Raw genomic sequence first — 17718 nt, 5'->3', positions numbered from 1 at the left:
GTAGAACTACTGATCTTCGAGTGGCATCATTAAAGGGCGGATGCAAAAGCAAAGAGAGATAAGTAAACATGCAAACAAGATGAGTAAATAACTAGTTAACAAAAAGTCTACATAGACATGTGATTATTATTAAAAGCAATGATAGATTACTAGCGCACACTTCAATACATACATGACACTTCTTTTATACAGAATTTTGACCCTGAGAGGTTTTTCACTCCCATTCATAAAGATAGAGTGATAAGGATGGCAAGGGAAGTTTCACGAAAATGAAAGTCAGATTAAAATATCTTGTACAAATTCAAGACCCTGGATCATGAACATTTAATATTAAGAAAGAAATATTGATGGATGAGGACGATCTCGACTAAAATAATGGACTATTAATTGTCACACTTTTCTAAGCATTTTGAATTATGCAGCATTGCTGTTATTTTTAACAACTGTATATTCCTTTTCTGTCCTATATGTATGTTGCCCTGTCCTTGCTATAGTTTCATAATAAACTGTTTATATAGTTTTTTTCAGTGTTGATTTCCTATTTTATATATTTAAAAAAAAAAGAAGATTAGAAACTACTTAATTTTCCACTGTAAATGTCACTATTCTAAATCTTCTCTGGTGTTTTATTATATTGTTTGTATGTTTAAAGGCTCTTATCTAAAAGGTACGATTTAAAATAGCTGACATTAACACTTAATACTAATGTTATTAACAGGTACATTAGAATATCATAAATAGTTAAAATCATCACCAAGGTCCCAGGGTCTGGATGTAGAGCGGAGAGGCACAGAATCCATGTTGCTTGAAGTCCAGTGTGAAGTTTCTATAGTCAGTGATGATTTGGGGAGACATGGTCATCTGCTGGTGTTGATCCACTGTGTTTTCTCAAGTGCATAGTCAACACAACCATCTACCAGGACATTTTAGAGCACTTCATGCTTCCTTCTGCAGACAAGCAACCCCATAGAATATCCGTGGGGTATTGTCAAGAGGAAGATGAGAGACACCTGAAACAACAATGATCTGAAGGCTGCTATCAAAGCAACCTGGGCTTCCATTACACCTGAGCAGTGCCACACCCTGATTTGTTCCATGCCACGCCGCATTGATGCAGTAATTCATGCAAAAGGAGGCCCAACCAAGTATTGAGTGCATGGAAAAGAACATACTTTTCAAAAGCCGGATATTCCTGTTTAAAAATTCCTTTTTTTTAAATTGATCTTATGTAATATTCAAATTTTCTGAGACACTGAATTCTGGGTTTTCATTATCTATAAGCGACAATCATCAACTTTTCAAGAAATAAATGTTTCAATCTATGTGTAATTTATTTATATTATATATGGGTTACACATTCTGAAATGAGAGACAAAAAATATTGAACTTTTTGAGTGAAATCAGAAAAAGACATAAGTGCTGCACAGCAACCTGTGGTTAAAGGGGTGGAACACTCTGGGCAAGTCTTAACCAACACACAGAGACTCTTTTACTAGTATAAGTAGTTTTTTTATCTGAAAAAAAAAATACAATTACAACACATTGTTGCAGGGTTTAAAATTTTGTCTACATCTTCAAGCTCCTGAAAAAATAATCATGACACAGAAAATAAAGAATGTTTTTTGCAACAACATGTTGCCCAACCCAAATACAAATAATAAGAGCAGCCAAGCAATAAAGTATTTTAAAATTAAATATGAAAAAGATTCACTAAGACAAACAGCTTGATGGTATCAATGCGTTTATATATTAGAAACCAAGACTAGTTTCATCAACTGTGACCCAGTTTTAGACTTTTATAAACGTCGTTCTTCCAGTTGGACGTCACAAGTTTTTGTTATAACCTGTCAGTATCCCGCCACATTTAACCGAGACCCTCCTCCATGCCCTCCTCCACACGGACAAACCTCGCTCGCTGATTGGCTGAGCTCGACACTACGCTTTTGACGCGCAGGCGTGTAACTGGCCTGCAGTGAGTTCGCGCGCTCACTTCAAGATTCAACTGTTGTTTCTCTCTCTGCTCCTCTGGTGTCATACACCGACTATAACACTCTCGCTGCTATTCTTCAGCTGCACACCCTCACCCAGCAAAATGCACGTCATCAAACGAGGTATGGATTATGAATATGTATTTTTGTTATTATTTGTTGCAATTGCTCAAGTTAAAAACGCGTAAAAAACAATACACTTGCCTGTATTCTTGCATTTAAATTGGTATGTTGGTAAAATAAACAGAGACTTCCTACAGGAATCGTAGGGTTTAATGTATTTTTGAGTTTCTCCAGTTTATCAACAGCTGATATCCGGAGAAATTAATCAATGAGTTTCATTTCTCGTAACGCGGAAGTGTATTGTTTGACTTTGGCGCGAAGTCGTAAATGCCGTTTGTTGTCATAGCAACTGCTTTGAAAGGTGTCCAGAAAGCGATTTGAGCGGAAGAAACAAATAACGTTATGTCAACGTCTTTGTCTTTGTTTTTTAACTCAGATGGACGCCAGGAGGCAGTGACTTTTGACAAGATCACATCTCGCATCCAGAAGCTTTGTTATGGACTCAACTGTGACTTTGTGGATCCTGTAAGTTGTTTACATTTTTTTTAACACACTTAAATGTGCGACATTTTCTTTGATACAACCAACTTAAATGCTACAATGCATCTTCTTTATAGACTAAGTAAATAAATAAAAAAGAAACTTTCTGTTACATTGTTATTTCGAGATCATTGACAGAATTACAGTTATAAAAGAACAGGATTATCAAACAAATTTACACAAACAAGAAATAAAAATGGAACTGTATTAAATTATGCTAATAACTATTAAACAATAAATAATAATTTGAAAATAAAAGGTGTCAAATGGATGGCCTGTGCAACCCTTAAGGGTATAGTGACGGGCGGATGAAGCTTCATGAAGCAGTGTCGTGTTGTTTAGAGGTCAGTAGGTGGCGCCATCAGTTTAAAAATGATGTGATGTTTCACTAGAACACTGGCTCAAAAAGGAAAATTCTGCAGAATTCTGAAAATATTGGCACTGCTTCATGAAGCTTACTCAGATCATCACTACTAAGAGCCAAATAAAGGTCTTTAAATTGAATTTAAAGTACGTTGATGTCATTACAACAACCATTATCTCACCAAAATGTACGCAGGAAAGTGAAATCTAGATGTAAGGTTTATTTACATCTTTGCACCAACGAGATTTTCCAAGTTAAGTTAGCTAACAGTGCTTCCAAAAAACGAAAATAAAAACTGATTTGGCATTGTTTGCTGTTGAAGAAGAAGATAACAACAAATGATCTTATACCTATGTTTGTCTTTTCAGACTCAGATCACGATGAAGGTGATCCAGGGTCTGTACAGTGGGGTCACCACCATAGAGCTCGACACCCTGGCAGCAGAGACGGCCGCCACCCTCACCACCAAGCACCCCGACTACGCCCTGTTAGCGGCCAGAATCGCCGTCTCCAACCTGCACAAGGAGACAAAAAAAGTCTTCAGTGGTGCGTGTTGTTCCAAAGTTAGACTATCGGTGGCGCTTTGGTTTATTATCTCCTCTTTTTTTCCCGTGCAGATGTGATGGAGGACTTGTACAAGTATGTCAACCCGCTCAACAAGCGGCACTCCCCGATGATCTCAGAGGAGCTGTTGGACATTGTCCGTGAAAACAAAGATGTGAGTCATCAATCTTTTGATTCCTTTGTCCGTTGATCTGAGCTTTGATCAACTTTGAATGAGTCTCCATGATCTTTAATCATGTGACACATCATGACAAGCATCATTTTGTCCGACCATCAGCTCATGTTTTATTATACAATTAAACCTCAAATAATATTTTTCCTAAAAGGGAGTTTGTCCACCAACAGTTAAATGTCTGGCGTTGAGAGTAAAATCTCATGACTTTTTTAAGTATGACAAATTTTTATCATTGAAATAAATAAATAAAAACACTCTGAAATCCTCAATGTCAAAACATTTTGAACTAAATGTTCACATACTTTTATAGCTGTTTTTATTTACTTGTTTATTTTGATAAATTCATTTGAAGTTCAAATAGTTATTGAGTTGATGAAGCTTCATGAAGCACTGTCCTTATTTTCACAGCCCACTAGGTGGCAGTCTCTACTCTACAGTATATTGTATTGCTTGAAAATGTATATATATATTTTTTGTCATTTTAAACTGAGGGCGCCACCTACTGAGCCATGAAAATAGGACACTGCTTCATCGGGCCATCACTAGTTATTGTAATCTAACCAACTAGAGATAGAAAAGTAATCCATAACTAACTGAATGTGTTTTATGTTTCAGCGTCTCAACTCAGCCATCATCTACGATCGAGACTTTTCTTACCAATTCTTCGGCTTTAAGGTAAATAAAGACAATTTTATAGTAGCGATGTACATGTGAACTTTATAACTCAGGAGTGTCTTTGCTCAACAGACTCTGGAGCGGTCGTACTTGTTGAAGATCAACGGGAAAGGTTAGTTCTTAGAGCTCGGCTGATGTCTTTAGATGCGATTGACAATTTTTGTTTACCGCAGTTGCTGAGAGACCACAGCACATGCTCATGAGGGTCTCGGTTGGGATTCATCAGAGAGACATCGAAGCTGCCATCGAGACATACAACCTGCTGTCAGAGAAGTGGTTCACTCACGCCTCGCCGACTCTGTTTAACGCTGGCACTAACCGACCGCAGCTATCCAGGTAAAGATGGTTCAGACTGAACATGGTTTTGTTTAAAGAAAGTGTTTTGAAAGATATGAAATACAACAATGTAAACATAGAAAAATATTTCTTAAACAAAAGTCTTAAACGTTTCTCTAAAACATAGCTTATTGTTTTCGTTTGCAGCTGCTTCCTGTTGACGATGAAGGACGACAGCATTGAGGGGATTTACGACACACTGAAGCAATGCGCCCTGATCTCCAAGTCAGCTGGTGGTATCGGCATCGCCGTTAGTTGTATCAGATCAACAGGAAGCTACATCGCTGGGGTAAGTGATCTGTGACAGCATAACAACAAACTACACCTTATTTAACAAACTGCAGGATGTAAAAAATATGAATAAAACATTTGAAAAGTTGTAATAATGCAACAATAAATGCATAAAAATAGGTAAAGAATACCAAATTATACGAAAAAAATTGTCAATTAAACCATTAGCATTTCGAGTTGTAGTAATTAAAACTGTTGATGACTTAGAGCATTTACTAAATAAACCTAGTGTAGTAATTTAAATATCGAACAAAAAATGTAATTGTTGAGCCATCATAAGTACTGAAAAAATACTTGCAACTATTAAACACTGGAGAATTATCCAGAAAAGTAATATACTGATTTATTGTTTAAAATAATGCAGTACAAACTTTATGCATTACTTTCCAACAAAAGTAAAAGCTTAGAGTGCAGACCTCTACCAAGCAGCTCATTTCTTTTTTGTGCCTTATTGAACGATATTGTTTTTACTTGTAAAATAAGAGAAGTATTGAGCAGAATCTCCTAGAATTGCAGGCAACTCCTTGTTAAGAAGTTAATGTCTGTGTACAATATAATTAAGGACCTGTTGCCAAAACTGTTGCTCATAAGTCTGTATCTATTTCAGACAAACGGAACATCCAACGGTCTGGTCCCGATGCTGCGAGTCTACAACAACACGGCACGTTATGTGGATCAGGGAGGCAACAAGGTCAGAGCCCACATCCCAAGAGCAAGATCCTGCTCCTCAAGTTCTGACATTCACTAAAACACTCGTTCATATTCAGAGACCCGGGGCCTTCGCAGTGTATCTGGAGCCGTGGCACTCGGACGTGTTCGACTTCCTGGAGCTGAAGAAAAACACGGGCAAAGAAGAGCAGAGGGCCCGCGACTTGTTCTTCGCCCTGTGGATCCCCGACCTCTTCATGAAGCGAGTGGAGAGCAACCAGGTGAATATGGACAACAACTTGATCATCGACTTATGGAACATATCATCACGGTGAGACTCATAATTCCTCTTCCCGCAGGATTGGTCTCTCATGTGTCCCAGCGAGTGTCCCGGGCTGGAGGAGTGCTGGGGAGACGAGTTCGAGGAGCTCTACACGCGGTACGACACACATCCCTGACCAAACTAATACGACCGTCCGTTTGACGTCACTCCTGTCGTGCAGATACGAGAAGGAGGGTCGGGTCAAGCGCGTGGTGAAGGCGCAGCAGCTGTGGCACGCCGTCATCGAGTCGCAGACGGAGACCGGCACGCCGTACATGCTTTACAAAGACGCCTGCAACAGGAAGAGCAACCAGCAGAACCTGGGAACCATCAAGTCCAGTAACCTGTGCACAGAGATTGTCGAGTACACAAGCAAAGATGAGGTGAGAATCATATATATATATATTTACTCCAATTGTTTCCCTTGATTCTTAAGATCATAAATGGTTGAAGACCGTTGACTAGCATGACATGTTTGATTTAATTTCTTAAATCTTATAGGAGCTCAACAGACAATTCTCTAATAATAACGATGATATAAAACAAATATTTAAAACCTTCACAAATATTAAAATATAAAATAGCATCACACGCAGCAAAATAGAATGTCACTCGAAAAAGTAAATTTCAAGGCTGTTTTTCTTTCTTGTTTCTCATAACTAGGTCGCCGTGTGCAATCTAGCATCAATCGCGCTCAACATGTACGTCACACCGGAGAAGAAGTTCGACTTCCAAAAACTTGCGTCCGTCACTAAAGTCATCGTCAAGAACCTGAACAAGATAATTGACATCAATTACTATCCGGTACCAGAGGTATGTCGGTCCACGTCTGTCCTCCTGGGTCGTCCTCGGTTCTGACCAACTTCCTCCCCTCCAGGCCGAGCGTTCCAACATGCGTCACAGGCCCATCGGTATCGGGGTGCAAGGTCTAGCGGACGCCTTCATCCTCATGCGTTACCCCTACGAAAGCGAAGAGGCTCAGCTGCTGAACATCCAGATCTTTGAGACCATCTACTACGCCGCCCTGGAGGCCAGCTGTGAGCTTGCAGCTGAGCTCGGCCCTTATGAAACGTACCCCGGATCTCCTGTCAGCAAAGGAGTGAGTAGTTTTGGATCTTGGTGGTTTAGGAGCGGATCTTACCTCCTTCTCTCTCCCAGATCCTCCAGTACGACATGTGGAACAAAACGCCGACTGACTTGCTGGACTGGACCGCCCTGAAGGCCAAAATCGCCACGTGAGTTTTTATTGAAATCTTTGGTTTGGCAAGCGATCAAGTCATCGTCATCGTTTTTCATCCTCAGACACGGGATCAGGAACAGCCTGCTCTTGGCTCCCATGCCGACGGCCTCCACCGCTCAGATCCTGGGCAACAACGAGTCCTTCGAGGCCTACACCAGCAACATCTACACCCGCAGAGTTCTCTCTGGAGAGTTTCAGGTCAGGGCGCCTCAACCCATCTCTGGTCTCAGTCATGACTCAGCACTTACATGGACCTCATAGGTTGACTTGATGTCAAAATATATTTGCTCTTTAATTATTAAGCCATCAGATTAAAATGATATATTATTGTTATTTTTGTTGTTTTTTTATGTTAATTTTCAACAAACATGTTAGAAAACTATTGTGTTTGGCACATTTAATACACAAAAAGAAGCACTCAGAACTTTGCCATGAAACATTGTTAATGCATTACATTTAGTTCATATAATTTGAGCTTTTGAACCATCATTGCTAACAATAAATGAATAGGACAGGAAGTGACAGTATCATATTTATTATATATAATCAAATGAGAATATGAATATATTTAAATAAACACGGTAAATAATGATATTAAACATCTGTTCCACCCTGCCTGCACTCTCTTCTTCACTTCATGTCCATTACTTATACTAATGTGAAACATAAAAAATGCAGTTCAGAAATGGTACAATTACAGATTATTAGTGCAGAAATATATAAGAAAAAATATAATGGGGGATGAACAAGATAAAATAATATTGATATTTTAAAGTAAAGTATAACATGTGTTATGTCGTACGGTGCAGATAGTGAACCCTCACCTGCTGAAGGACCTGACGGAGCGAGGGCTGTGGAACGACGAGATGAAGAACCAGCTGATCGCTCAGAACGGATCCATCCAGGTAACGAGTCGATGGTCATAATGTTTTGGGGTCTCAGCGTTTGCTCACCCTGGTCTGGTTGACAGGAAATCGACGGGATCCCCGGCGACCTGAAGCAGCTGTACAAGACGGTGTGGGAGATCTCGCAGAAGATGGTGCTCAAGATGGCGGCGGACCGCGGCGCCTACATCGACCAGAGTCAGTCCCTCAACATCCACATCGCTCAGCCCAACTACGGCAAGCTGAGCAGCATGCACTTCTACGGCTGGAAGCTGGTGAGTAGAATCTACTGGAACCCTACAGTCGGCCGAGCACTCACACCAGAAACTTTCCTTCTGATCAGGGCCTGAAAACCGGAATGTACTACCTGAGGACCAAACCTGCCGCCAACCCCATCCAGTTCACCCTCAACAAGGAGAAGCTGCAGGAGGGGAAGACGGTGACGAGCGAGGAGGAGAGCAAGGAGCTCAACACGGCCGCCATGGTCTGCTCGCTCGCCAACAAAGACGAGTGTCTGATGTGCGGCTCCTAAACCACCGATTCTACTCTCTGTGAAAAATATTTTTTATACTATTATAGTCCACTCACCACAAATACTGGAGTCACATGATGGTGTTCCTGAGTCAGCCATCTTTTTGAAACCAGAAAACTAGTCAGAAATCCACTAGTAACTGCTTCTACCGGAAAGATTTATTTTCTGATCCAATTGCACTTTGACAGACATCTTGTGTTCTCTGGTTTAAAAAAAAAAGCCATTTTGAGTATTTAAAAACACATTTTTTTCTGCTTCACTTGTATTTAATTTCTTCATTGTTTGTGAACATGTGACAATATATCCGGTGCTTTGTTCCAGGGAAATATACAGCTTTTATAATTGTACATTTTTAATGTTCACTGCCTTTTTTATTTTGATGTTTTTTATTTTGTACGATTGTATTTGTGTTCAAATTAATTCAATAAGGAACTTGATGTAATTCATGATTGTTCTTTTCAGGGTCTTACCACACGACAGTTTAAGTCATTAATAAAATGTTGTTTTGGTGATATAAGGAAAATGTAGTTGTGACTGGATTGATTTATTGGATGGATTAGGAAGAAAAAGTCAACAGTATTAATGCAAAGACAGAGGAGGACGGGCAGATGAATAAATTAGGTTCTACTGATAGATTCTGGACGGATACATGGACGACTCGACTTGACACATGATCCAGAAACAAATGCTCTCGGACTCTAACAAGATGCTGGTTGAATTCCCACGTCTTGTCTGGAAAAGGTGAGATGTGTTTATCGTAAGTTAGATGTCAGGGGACATGAGGAGCCTCAAGGTGATGAATTAATGGATCTGGGGTTTCTTCTGTTTCTCTGAAGCTGAACAAGTCCAGACCTGCAGCTTCACTGTGATGTCATCATCACCTGCTGATGATCATCAACAACTTCTCAGAGACAAATATATAGAAAATGTAAAGCATGACCATTTAAACTGAAATACCATCACTTTATTTATAAATAGATTACATTAACATTTTATTTTTTATTTGGTTACAGCTGCAAAATGACTGATTTCCTTTAACATATTTTTACAACAAAAAATAAATAAGCTATCAAATAAGAAATAATTAAAAAATAATGGCAATAAAAACAAACAACTCAATAAGAAATAATTATAATTTCAAAATAAATAAAATAGAGGTTATGGTTTAACCTTTTTGAGATATAAATTCAAGTCGCATGACAGAATTTAAATTAAAAAAGATCAATCAAAACACAAATTCATGTCGTACCCTTGTTATTAATATCATTGTTGGACTACAGCGCCATCTATGGACCCCTCACCCTCCTGAGAGCCAAAGCCGGTGTCCTTAGAGCTGCTGCTGCCGGTGGGAGAAGGGACGGTTTTGCCTGAGGGAGGTTTGACTCCCTCTGGGACACCATGAGCAAACTTCATCCAGCGAGCCTCCTCCTTCTTCTTCTTCTCATCCTCCTCCTCCTCCTCCACCTCCTCGTCTCTCAGCTCCACCTCCTGTTCTGTGACGCCTTCATCTTCAGCCTCCTTCCTTCCTTCTTCCAGGATTTCTTCATCTTCCATGCCCTGGTGCTCTGCTCTTCCTTCCTCCATCTTCACCACCTCACATTCCTGCTTCCGTCTCTCTTCCTCGCCGGCCGGCTGCCCTTCACTCTTCATTGCCTCCTCCTCCTCTTCCTCGCCCAGGTGCACGCTCACCTGCAGAGACGACGTGCTCTTCTCCTCTCGACTGTTGAAGCATCTGAAGTTGTTCTTGGCTCCGATGATGTACTTGCCGAGGATGGAGGATCCTTCTTTGGCCGGGGGGTCAGCAGCGTGGTGACCCTCGTCCACCACCTGCTGCAGGACGCCCTTCATGTCGGTGTGCATCCTGGTGATCGCCTTGCTCAGCTCCGTGATACGGTTCCCGATATCTGCCAAACATAAAAGTTAGAGGTCAAGACGCAGAAGGCGAAATCAGGTCAAGTTCTTTTATTGTCAATATATGCATGTATTAAGCAAACATACAGCATTAATGAAATTGTGGTCCTCTCTGACCCATGATGCAACACATGAAGAAGAAATACATTTTGTAGTTTTATTCATACATTAGCCGAGTGAACATCTGCATTAGCATCAGCAACAGAGATGGCTGTTCAATAAAGGTAAGCTTTTTTTTAAATATATATTTTTAGCTCTATCTCGTCAAGAAAATAAAGATTTGTAATTTAGTTTTCACGTTAGCAGAGTTAGCATTGAAATTAGCATTAGCAACTGACAAGGTTGGTCTATAAAGGTGAAATGTGATTTTAAGCTCCATCTCTTCAAAATACTTTTGTAGTTTCATGTGGACATTAACAGTATTAGCATCTGAATTAACATTAGAAAATGATGAAGTTGGTCAATAAAGCGAAGCTCTTTTGAAAAAAAATCTAGTTTTTAGCTGTCGCTCTTCAAGAGTCAACATTACCACAGTTAGCATCGCATTAGCATTAGCATTAAGGATCAGCAGCTGATGAGGTTTGCGAGTTAAGAAAAGTTATTTTGACACAAAATCAGGTTTTAGCTGAATCTCTTGAGGAAAAACAAAAATGTTCAGTAGTTTCATACAAACGTTAGCAGAATTAGCATTAGCAACTAACGTGGTTAGTCAATAAATGCTTTTAGTGGCATTTCTTATATATACAAAATCCTTTTGTAGTTCCATTTGAACATTAACAACTGAAGTGATTGGTCAATAAAAGGAAGCTCTTTTGACGTAAACATTTGATCTATAGCTGCATCTCTTTAAGAAATAAGAGTTTTGTAGTTTCATTAGCAAAATTAGCATTAGCAACAGAGACCCAAGTATTCATGGCTGGGATTTGAACGCATCACACTTACCTTTCCTCTTTGTCTCCTCAAATTCCCGACGCGCTGATTCGATGTATCTCTGCACCAGAGCCCGGATCACCTGCTGTCGGTATGGAAGCTGACTGTCCTCTGACCTCTTATCGTTGCACTTCACACACACACACACACACACACACACACACACATAAAAATAAAGCGTGGTTTAAAAAGAAGCAGTGTGAGTATTTACCAGAGAGGTGATGGGAGGGTATCGACTCTGAGGGTCGCAGGAGCAGCAGCAGATCCGCCTAAAGATTCCCCTGAAGACAAAAGTCACGCAGTCAAATATATTGTTTTTGTCAAAGGAAAATACATATTTAAATGAAATATAGATGTATCTTATTGGTATTGCAGCTCCTTCATTCTCTCTGCAAATCACTAAATCATCAGAAAACATCATTGTCACGACTAAACCCTAACCTATCTGCCTCCATCTATGAATGATAACTTTTCTTGAGGTGCATTCACAAACATTGTCTACTCTTTCACGGCTAAAGTGAATAATGGGGTTCTATTACCTGCTGCACTTTGATATGGGTCTGGGGGATGGAGGGTTGCTGGTTCAATGGGTCTCTAGCAACTCAATTTAGGTGACAGTTTAATATCAAAAAAATCAAAATGGAAAAAAAAGGAAGTCACAGAACGTTTTCTTATTTAGGACCCAAATGTCATGGTATGCAAAGAGCAATATTTGCTTCGCCTTTTCATACTTCCACATGAGATAAATGAACAATTAAAGTACAAGTTCTTCCTCTCCATTGGAGATTTATTAGATGAAAAAGGGTAGTTGTAGTAAACATACATATATCGAGTAGTTAGCATTTCACCTCAAAATGTAGAAGAAGGCTTTGGGCGAGGGGATGATGTTGAAAGGTACCGGCATAGTCAGGCCTTCTCTGAAGTAGCTCAGATACAACTTAGAGCGAGCGAATTTCCACTCCACATCTGCGTCGTCCTGCAAGACCAATGAGTGCTTAGGCTGGTTTCTAGTTCTTTTTATTCACGTCATGTGGTCTCACCTCGATTTTCTGGAAGGAGTTGGTGATCATGGCGATCAGCATGTTCATCAGAACGACGACGATGAGGAGGGTGAAGATGCCGTAGAGAACTCGACCAACGAATTCGGCCAAAACGAACTGCGGCATGTCCACGTAGTCCAGGTTTGCCACTCCAAACATGGTCCAGAACAGGAATTGAAATGTCTCGTTGAACCTGTGTCACCATGTATAGTTTAAAAACATATCCAACATTTAATTAAAAAAAAGGAAATGAACCATTTTTTTTTGTAAGAAGTGATTATTTCAAAGTCCCACCTGCCAAGATGCGGCGAGATGACATACGGCACGTAGATGTTGTTGATGCCGCAGAGGAAGGCCGTTCCAATGATCATCAATATGAACATGAACCTGAGGACAACAACGTTCAGTCTCTGATGCACAAAAAACATCAAGGTCCAGGTCAACGGTCCGACCTCATCATGTCGTCGATCATCTTTCCGATGGAGATCTGCAGAGTTCCCAGGGACTCGTGCGCCGGCAGGATGTAGGCCAGCCGCGTGAAGCTCAACAAGCTGGTGACGGCAAACAGAACCTCTGCGATCAGCTGAGGGTCTTCTTGCCGCCAATCCTCACGCACTGGACAGAAGGAATAATTATATGACGTGGAAGACAGGAACCATCTAAAACATCCAGTTTATCTGATCCAGCCTTACACCCCAGCTCGGGCTCTGAGGTCTGTGGATCAGAATCTACTTATGGTTCCACGCACACGGTTCAGGACCAGAGGAGAGAAATCTTTTCAGGCTGTTGCTCCTAAGCTTTGGAACGATCTTCCTCTCTCTTTGCGCTTGATGGATCTACTGACTCCTTCAAGAAACATCTTAAGACGTTTTGTTCAGGCTTTTCCTTGATTTTCTGGAACTCCTGTTGTGTTATCAGTTGTATCTTGATCTTTAAAATATATACTTTATTGAATATTGTTTTGATTGTTTAAGCGCTTTGTGACCCTGGTCTGGAAAAGAGCTATACAAATAAAAATTACTTACTTACTTACTTACAATGTTATAACTATGGGTGGAGCCAGAATCATGATCATCTTTATTACGGTGTGAATGAATGTGTCTTGTGTTTCCTCTGAGCAGCAGAGGTTGGTTTATATCCAGCAGTATAGTACGGGTCCAATTTCCTCCGGCTCATCTTCTGTCCCCCACGAGTGTCTTTGCCTTTTTCGGGGTGCAAGGATATAACAGGACATAAGAAAAGTTTGCACTCCTTATTCCTATTTCCTAAATTATCTGCAGTACCCATGGTCAAAGTATTGGCACGCCAACTGCCCCACCTTTCGGGAGATGCTCATAATTGTATAATGGTAACCTGAGATTAACCAAACTGGACAGCTCATTGGAAATACACCTAAAGAGGAAACTTAAATCATAAATGACTGAAATGAAGAATGAAAATCATCAATGCTTTTTTGGTCTGTTTTCTATCATCTATGCTATTATGGTCCAGATTGTCTGTACCCCATCCGTATATCTAAGGTTGATTCCATAAGTGTCTTGAGCCAATCGGCAAAACAACCGAAAAAGAAACAGGGACTATTTGGAAACCCAAACGAAGCCACTTTCCAAGTGAATCTCATCTGCACCTCAAGTAAGTATTCATCCTAAATCGGTCCAAACTGGAGTCCGTTCCGGGCGTTCCAACACGCCGTCAATGCCGGGTCCTAATACTTTGCTTAGTGGAGATAAACGGTCAATGCTGAGTGTCACGTGTCGTTTATTCGCCGCTTCAAGTCAAACAAAATACAAGCTTTACGATCGATCCAACGCGCTTTCTGCCGGCAACTGTTCAGGTCAATAGCTCCGGGAGAAACGGTCTCGAGCTGTAGAAACATCGCTAAATTTAAGGCAAATTTCCCCGGCTCTTTCAAGTTGTCTATGTCTCAATCACCTGCAGAGAAACTTCCTAGCTTGCCCTTTTACATGGGTGGATGCCTTTGTCTTCCACCACCCCCCCCCCTCCTGGGTGTGTCCCGCTTCGCTCTTTGTTTCACGACCCAAGGTGTGAAAAGGCAGACGAACAGATGTTTACATAACCGGTGTCATTTCTCTAATGCTGTTTCAAGCTTGTCTTTCAAGCTTGTCTTGAAACAGTGTAAATCAGTCTGAGTGAAATGTTGATTGTGAATGTGTATTCAAACGTTTAAGCTCTAGTAATTTATACTTTATATTATGATTATCTTTTAGCATTCATTTAAGTATGGCGTATACGTATAGTGTATAATAATTTTCAATCTAACAATCCAGAACACCAACATCTAACCCTAGACAGGAGAACAGGCGTCGTTTTTCTCACCTGTCTTGGTAAAGTAGACGCACTCGTCCGTGCCTTCGACATCCATGCAGAGAAAGTAGCCTTTGAGCATGATCAGGACTCGCAAGGAGAAGGAAGCCAAGTACATGCTGAGGACCATCACGTCCAAACAGTTCCACCAGTCCAGGAAGTAGCTGCGCAGACCCTCTATCCACACTTCTTTGCACTCGTACCAGAAGAAGCCTGCGACACACCGCATCGTTACATCCCCTTGTGATGGAAAAATACCTTGACGGAGAACGGAGAAGATGAGGAAGAGAACCCACCAACGACCCACACCATGTGAAAGGAGTTGTGTAGGATGTTCTGCTGCCTGGAGGCAAAGTTGTCTCGATACATCTCCATCGTGATGGATTCTCCAAGCAACGTGATGAGGAACCAAAGATATGACGCGGCGTGAAGCAGGAACTTGATCACTGGGATCTTCAAAATCTTTCCGGCCTGATAAGAGAGACACCGACATGAATGAAAAAGGTATCAAGTTTTGGATCTGTTTCCAAACTTTCAGGAATAAGACCTTAGACTTTGGGGCGATCCAGTAGACGAGACACAGCAGAGGCATCGTGAGAAAGATTCCTACAGAGACCAACAGCTTCCACGCCGTCCGGCTGCCTCTCCAGCCGGCCAGGTTGCCACACCAGATGGAAGACAACACCTGCTGGCAGATGGGATGGGCGACAAACTGCAACGAAACAGAAGATAAAAAAAAATCCAATTCAGGGATGTGCCGACTCTTCTCTGGTTCACCTGTTTCTGGTTGTAGTTGACGGCAAGTCTGAGGCGCGACAGGTTGGGGATCCCCTCCTCGAAGGCCTGTTGCTCGACATCGTCTTGGCTGTCGTTGCTGCAGCTGTTGAGGATGGTGGTCACCTCGCTCTGGTTGCGACACATTCCGAGCAGCTCCACGGCAAACTCTTGACACACCTCCTCCAGACTCAGATACTGAGGCTTCACAACAACTTTATCAGCATCTGAATTGTATCGTTAAAAACAATCGTATTCTTTAAACCGTGTCTACCTTGAACTCTGGCTCTTTTTGGGAGAGTTTCCGGAGCTCTCTGCTGAGACTGAAGGCGCTGAGCATGGCGTCGTCCGAGGTGATTGACAGGTAGGCACGGCTGGCAATGCCACGGTAGGTATTGATGCGGGACAGGGAGAACTTCAGGAGGTCGTACTGCCGACCGTTGTGACACTCCTGGCAGGCACAGGACATCTTGTGAGGCCACGGTATGATGTGTCCCTTCAGGGTCAGCATGGTGACAATATCGTACAGATCTTTCTGACAGGCCAAGGTCAGCGGCGTCACCCCGGGGGCGAACTGAGAGTTGTCGATGGAGTGATCGTAGATGGCCTGCGAAAAAGAGCGCACGTCCATCTTGTTTCCTTTCTCTTGGTCAAGGCGGTCCAGGAGGTGCTTGACGATTCGGGGCTGGTTGGTATCCACGGCGACAAGAAGAGCCTCGTGAATCTGACGGAAGTCAAACTTCACGCCCTGGAGGAGCGCCTCCATGGCTTCCTCGCTGCCCAGGCGGATGGAGAGGTTGAGGGCCTCGCGCCACAGACGGTCTTCGGACTCATCCAGCTGGCGGACGATGCCGTCGCCGGTCTTCAGAAGACCCCTGACCAGATCTATCTTCCCCTCCTGGATGGCGCTAATGAGCTCAGGAGGAAATCGCATCTTCTTGTTCATAATCTCCCGCCAGTGTTCCGGCTTTAGAGCAAAACAGAACTGCAGTGAAACAGAATCTCCACAATTACATGAGAGAAGCACTGCAGAGGGAGAAGGTTGCAGGGGAAAAACCAGGTTTTAAATGTATGAGAACAAGACAAAAAAACGGACTGTGGAATGGTTCTTTTTTAAATTTAATTAATGTGCATTTATTCCTAGAAATAAAATGATAGAAAACAAAACATTCATATATGAAATAAATTTGGGAAAAAGTAAATCTTTCTACAATTGGTTAAACTGCTACACTTTTTCCCCAACAATGCAAAAAAACTTATTCATTTTACAGCATCCTTAAACTGTAATTCAGTATCTCTCATCAGGTTATTATTTAGCGCAGCAATGCAATAATACAACACACAATTATTGAATTTAGATTTAAGAGAAACAAGGGTAAGGGCGTATCAGTGATGTCTCAATTACTCACCGTAAGATTCTCCATTCCTGGTGAGAAGTTTTGAGGAATTATCATAAAAAAAAGTCAAAAACCAGTTGAGAGGATCCTTCACTTTAAGAGCAGAGTGGAGAGCAGCGAACACTCGGGTCATGTGAAATCTTCTGACTGCACAACCTCAAGACAGATCTTCAGCCTCCGATGGGAGATAACCAATTAAAATGTAGCCGCTACGTTTCATGCTCGGCTGAACCAAACTGTTGCTACACCAGAGCAGACATGTTGGACACAGAGTCAAGGAACAATTAAGGAGGGCCTCGCAGCTGCCAGGTCATCCCGGGAGGGTTCAGAGAAGTTGACAACAAGATCTGGTGAATAAAACCAAAAAACAACACCTTATTGATGTTCTTCGGTTTTGTGAAGCCTCAGAAAAGAGCAGAAGGTCCTGCCCAGGTGGAGGAATTTAAGGGTCTTGGTCACTATAGAGGGAAGGGTGGAGGAGACCGGATGGATCTACAGAGGTGAAGAAGGAGCTGAGCTGAAGCTCTACAATCACTGCAGAGGAAAAAGGTGTTTAATTTCAAAAGTATTTTCATCGGAAGGGTGTTTTGACTCCTTCATTCAGACCGAAGACACATCTGGCCCGAGTAGTTATTGGTTTCCTGTGTGAAAACAACTTCCAGTCACATCCCAAGATGTATCTTAAAATGTAAGATAATCTGCTTTTGAGAGTAAAGTAA

The 17718-nt window shown here is 41.6% G+C and overlaps 2 protein-coding genes across 2 annotated transcripts; one reads left to right on the top strand and one right to left on the bottom strand.

The window, feature by feature from the left end:
- Window positions 1-1982: 1982 nt before the first annotated feature.
- On the top strand, window positions 1983-9145 carry LOC148066439 (ribonucleoside-diphosphate reductase large subunit-like). The gene is made up of 19 exons (XM_087806820.1): window positions 1983-2111; window positions 2488-2576; window positions 3324-3501; window positions 3573-3673; window positions 4310-4369; window positions 4442-4481; window positions 4543-4705; window positions 4853-4994; window positions 5604-5687; window positions 5764-5925; window positions 6004-6083; window positions 6148-6349; window positions 6630-6779; window positions 6844-7065; window positions 7125-7201; window positions 7269-7404; window positions 8016-8111; window positions 8177-8365; window positions 8434-9145. Exons 1-19 carry the CDS (start codon window positions 2093-2095, stop codon window positions 8620-8622), a joined length of 2379 nt encoding a protein of 792 aa, XP_087662946.1. The 5' UTR covers window positions 1983-2092; the 3' UTR covers window positions 8623-9145.
- Window positions 9146-9885: 740 nt separating this feature from the next.
- Window positions 9886-17050, bottom strand: LOC148066438 (short transient receptor potential channel 2-like). The gene is made up of 13 exons (XM_087806902.1): window positions 17012-17050; window positions 15877-16569; window positions 15606-15806; window positions 15376-15540; window positions 15125-15299; window positions 14841-15041; window positions 12956-13118; window positions 12798-12890; window positions 12504-12696; window positions 12312-12439; window positions 11675-11744; window positions 11476-11593; window positions 9886-10526 (listed from the first exon to the last, which is right to left on the bottom strand). The coding sequence occupies exons 1-13, from the start codon at window positions 17024-17026 to the stop codon at window positions 9886-9888; spliced, it is 2856 nt and encodes a 951-aa protein (XP_087663028.1). The 5' UTR covers window positions 17027-17050.
- Window positions 17051-17718: the final 668 nt, after the last annotated feature.

This window comes from Callionymus lyra, chromosome 14 (assembly GCF_982586985.1).
Source record: "Callionymus lyra chromosome 14, fCalLyr1.hap1.1, whole genome shotgun sequence".
Taxonomy (NCBI): Eukaryota; Metazoa; Chordata; class Actinopteri; order Syngnathiformes; family Callionymidae; genus Callionymus; species Callionymus lyra.
Note: the sequence above shows the minus strand (reverse complement) of the source record. Positions and strands in the feature narration are given on the sequence as shown.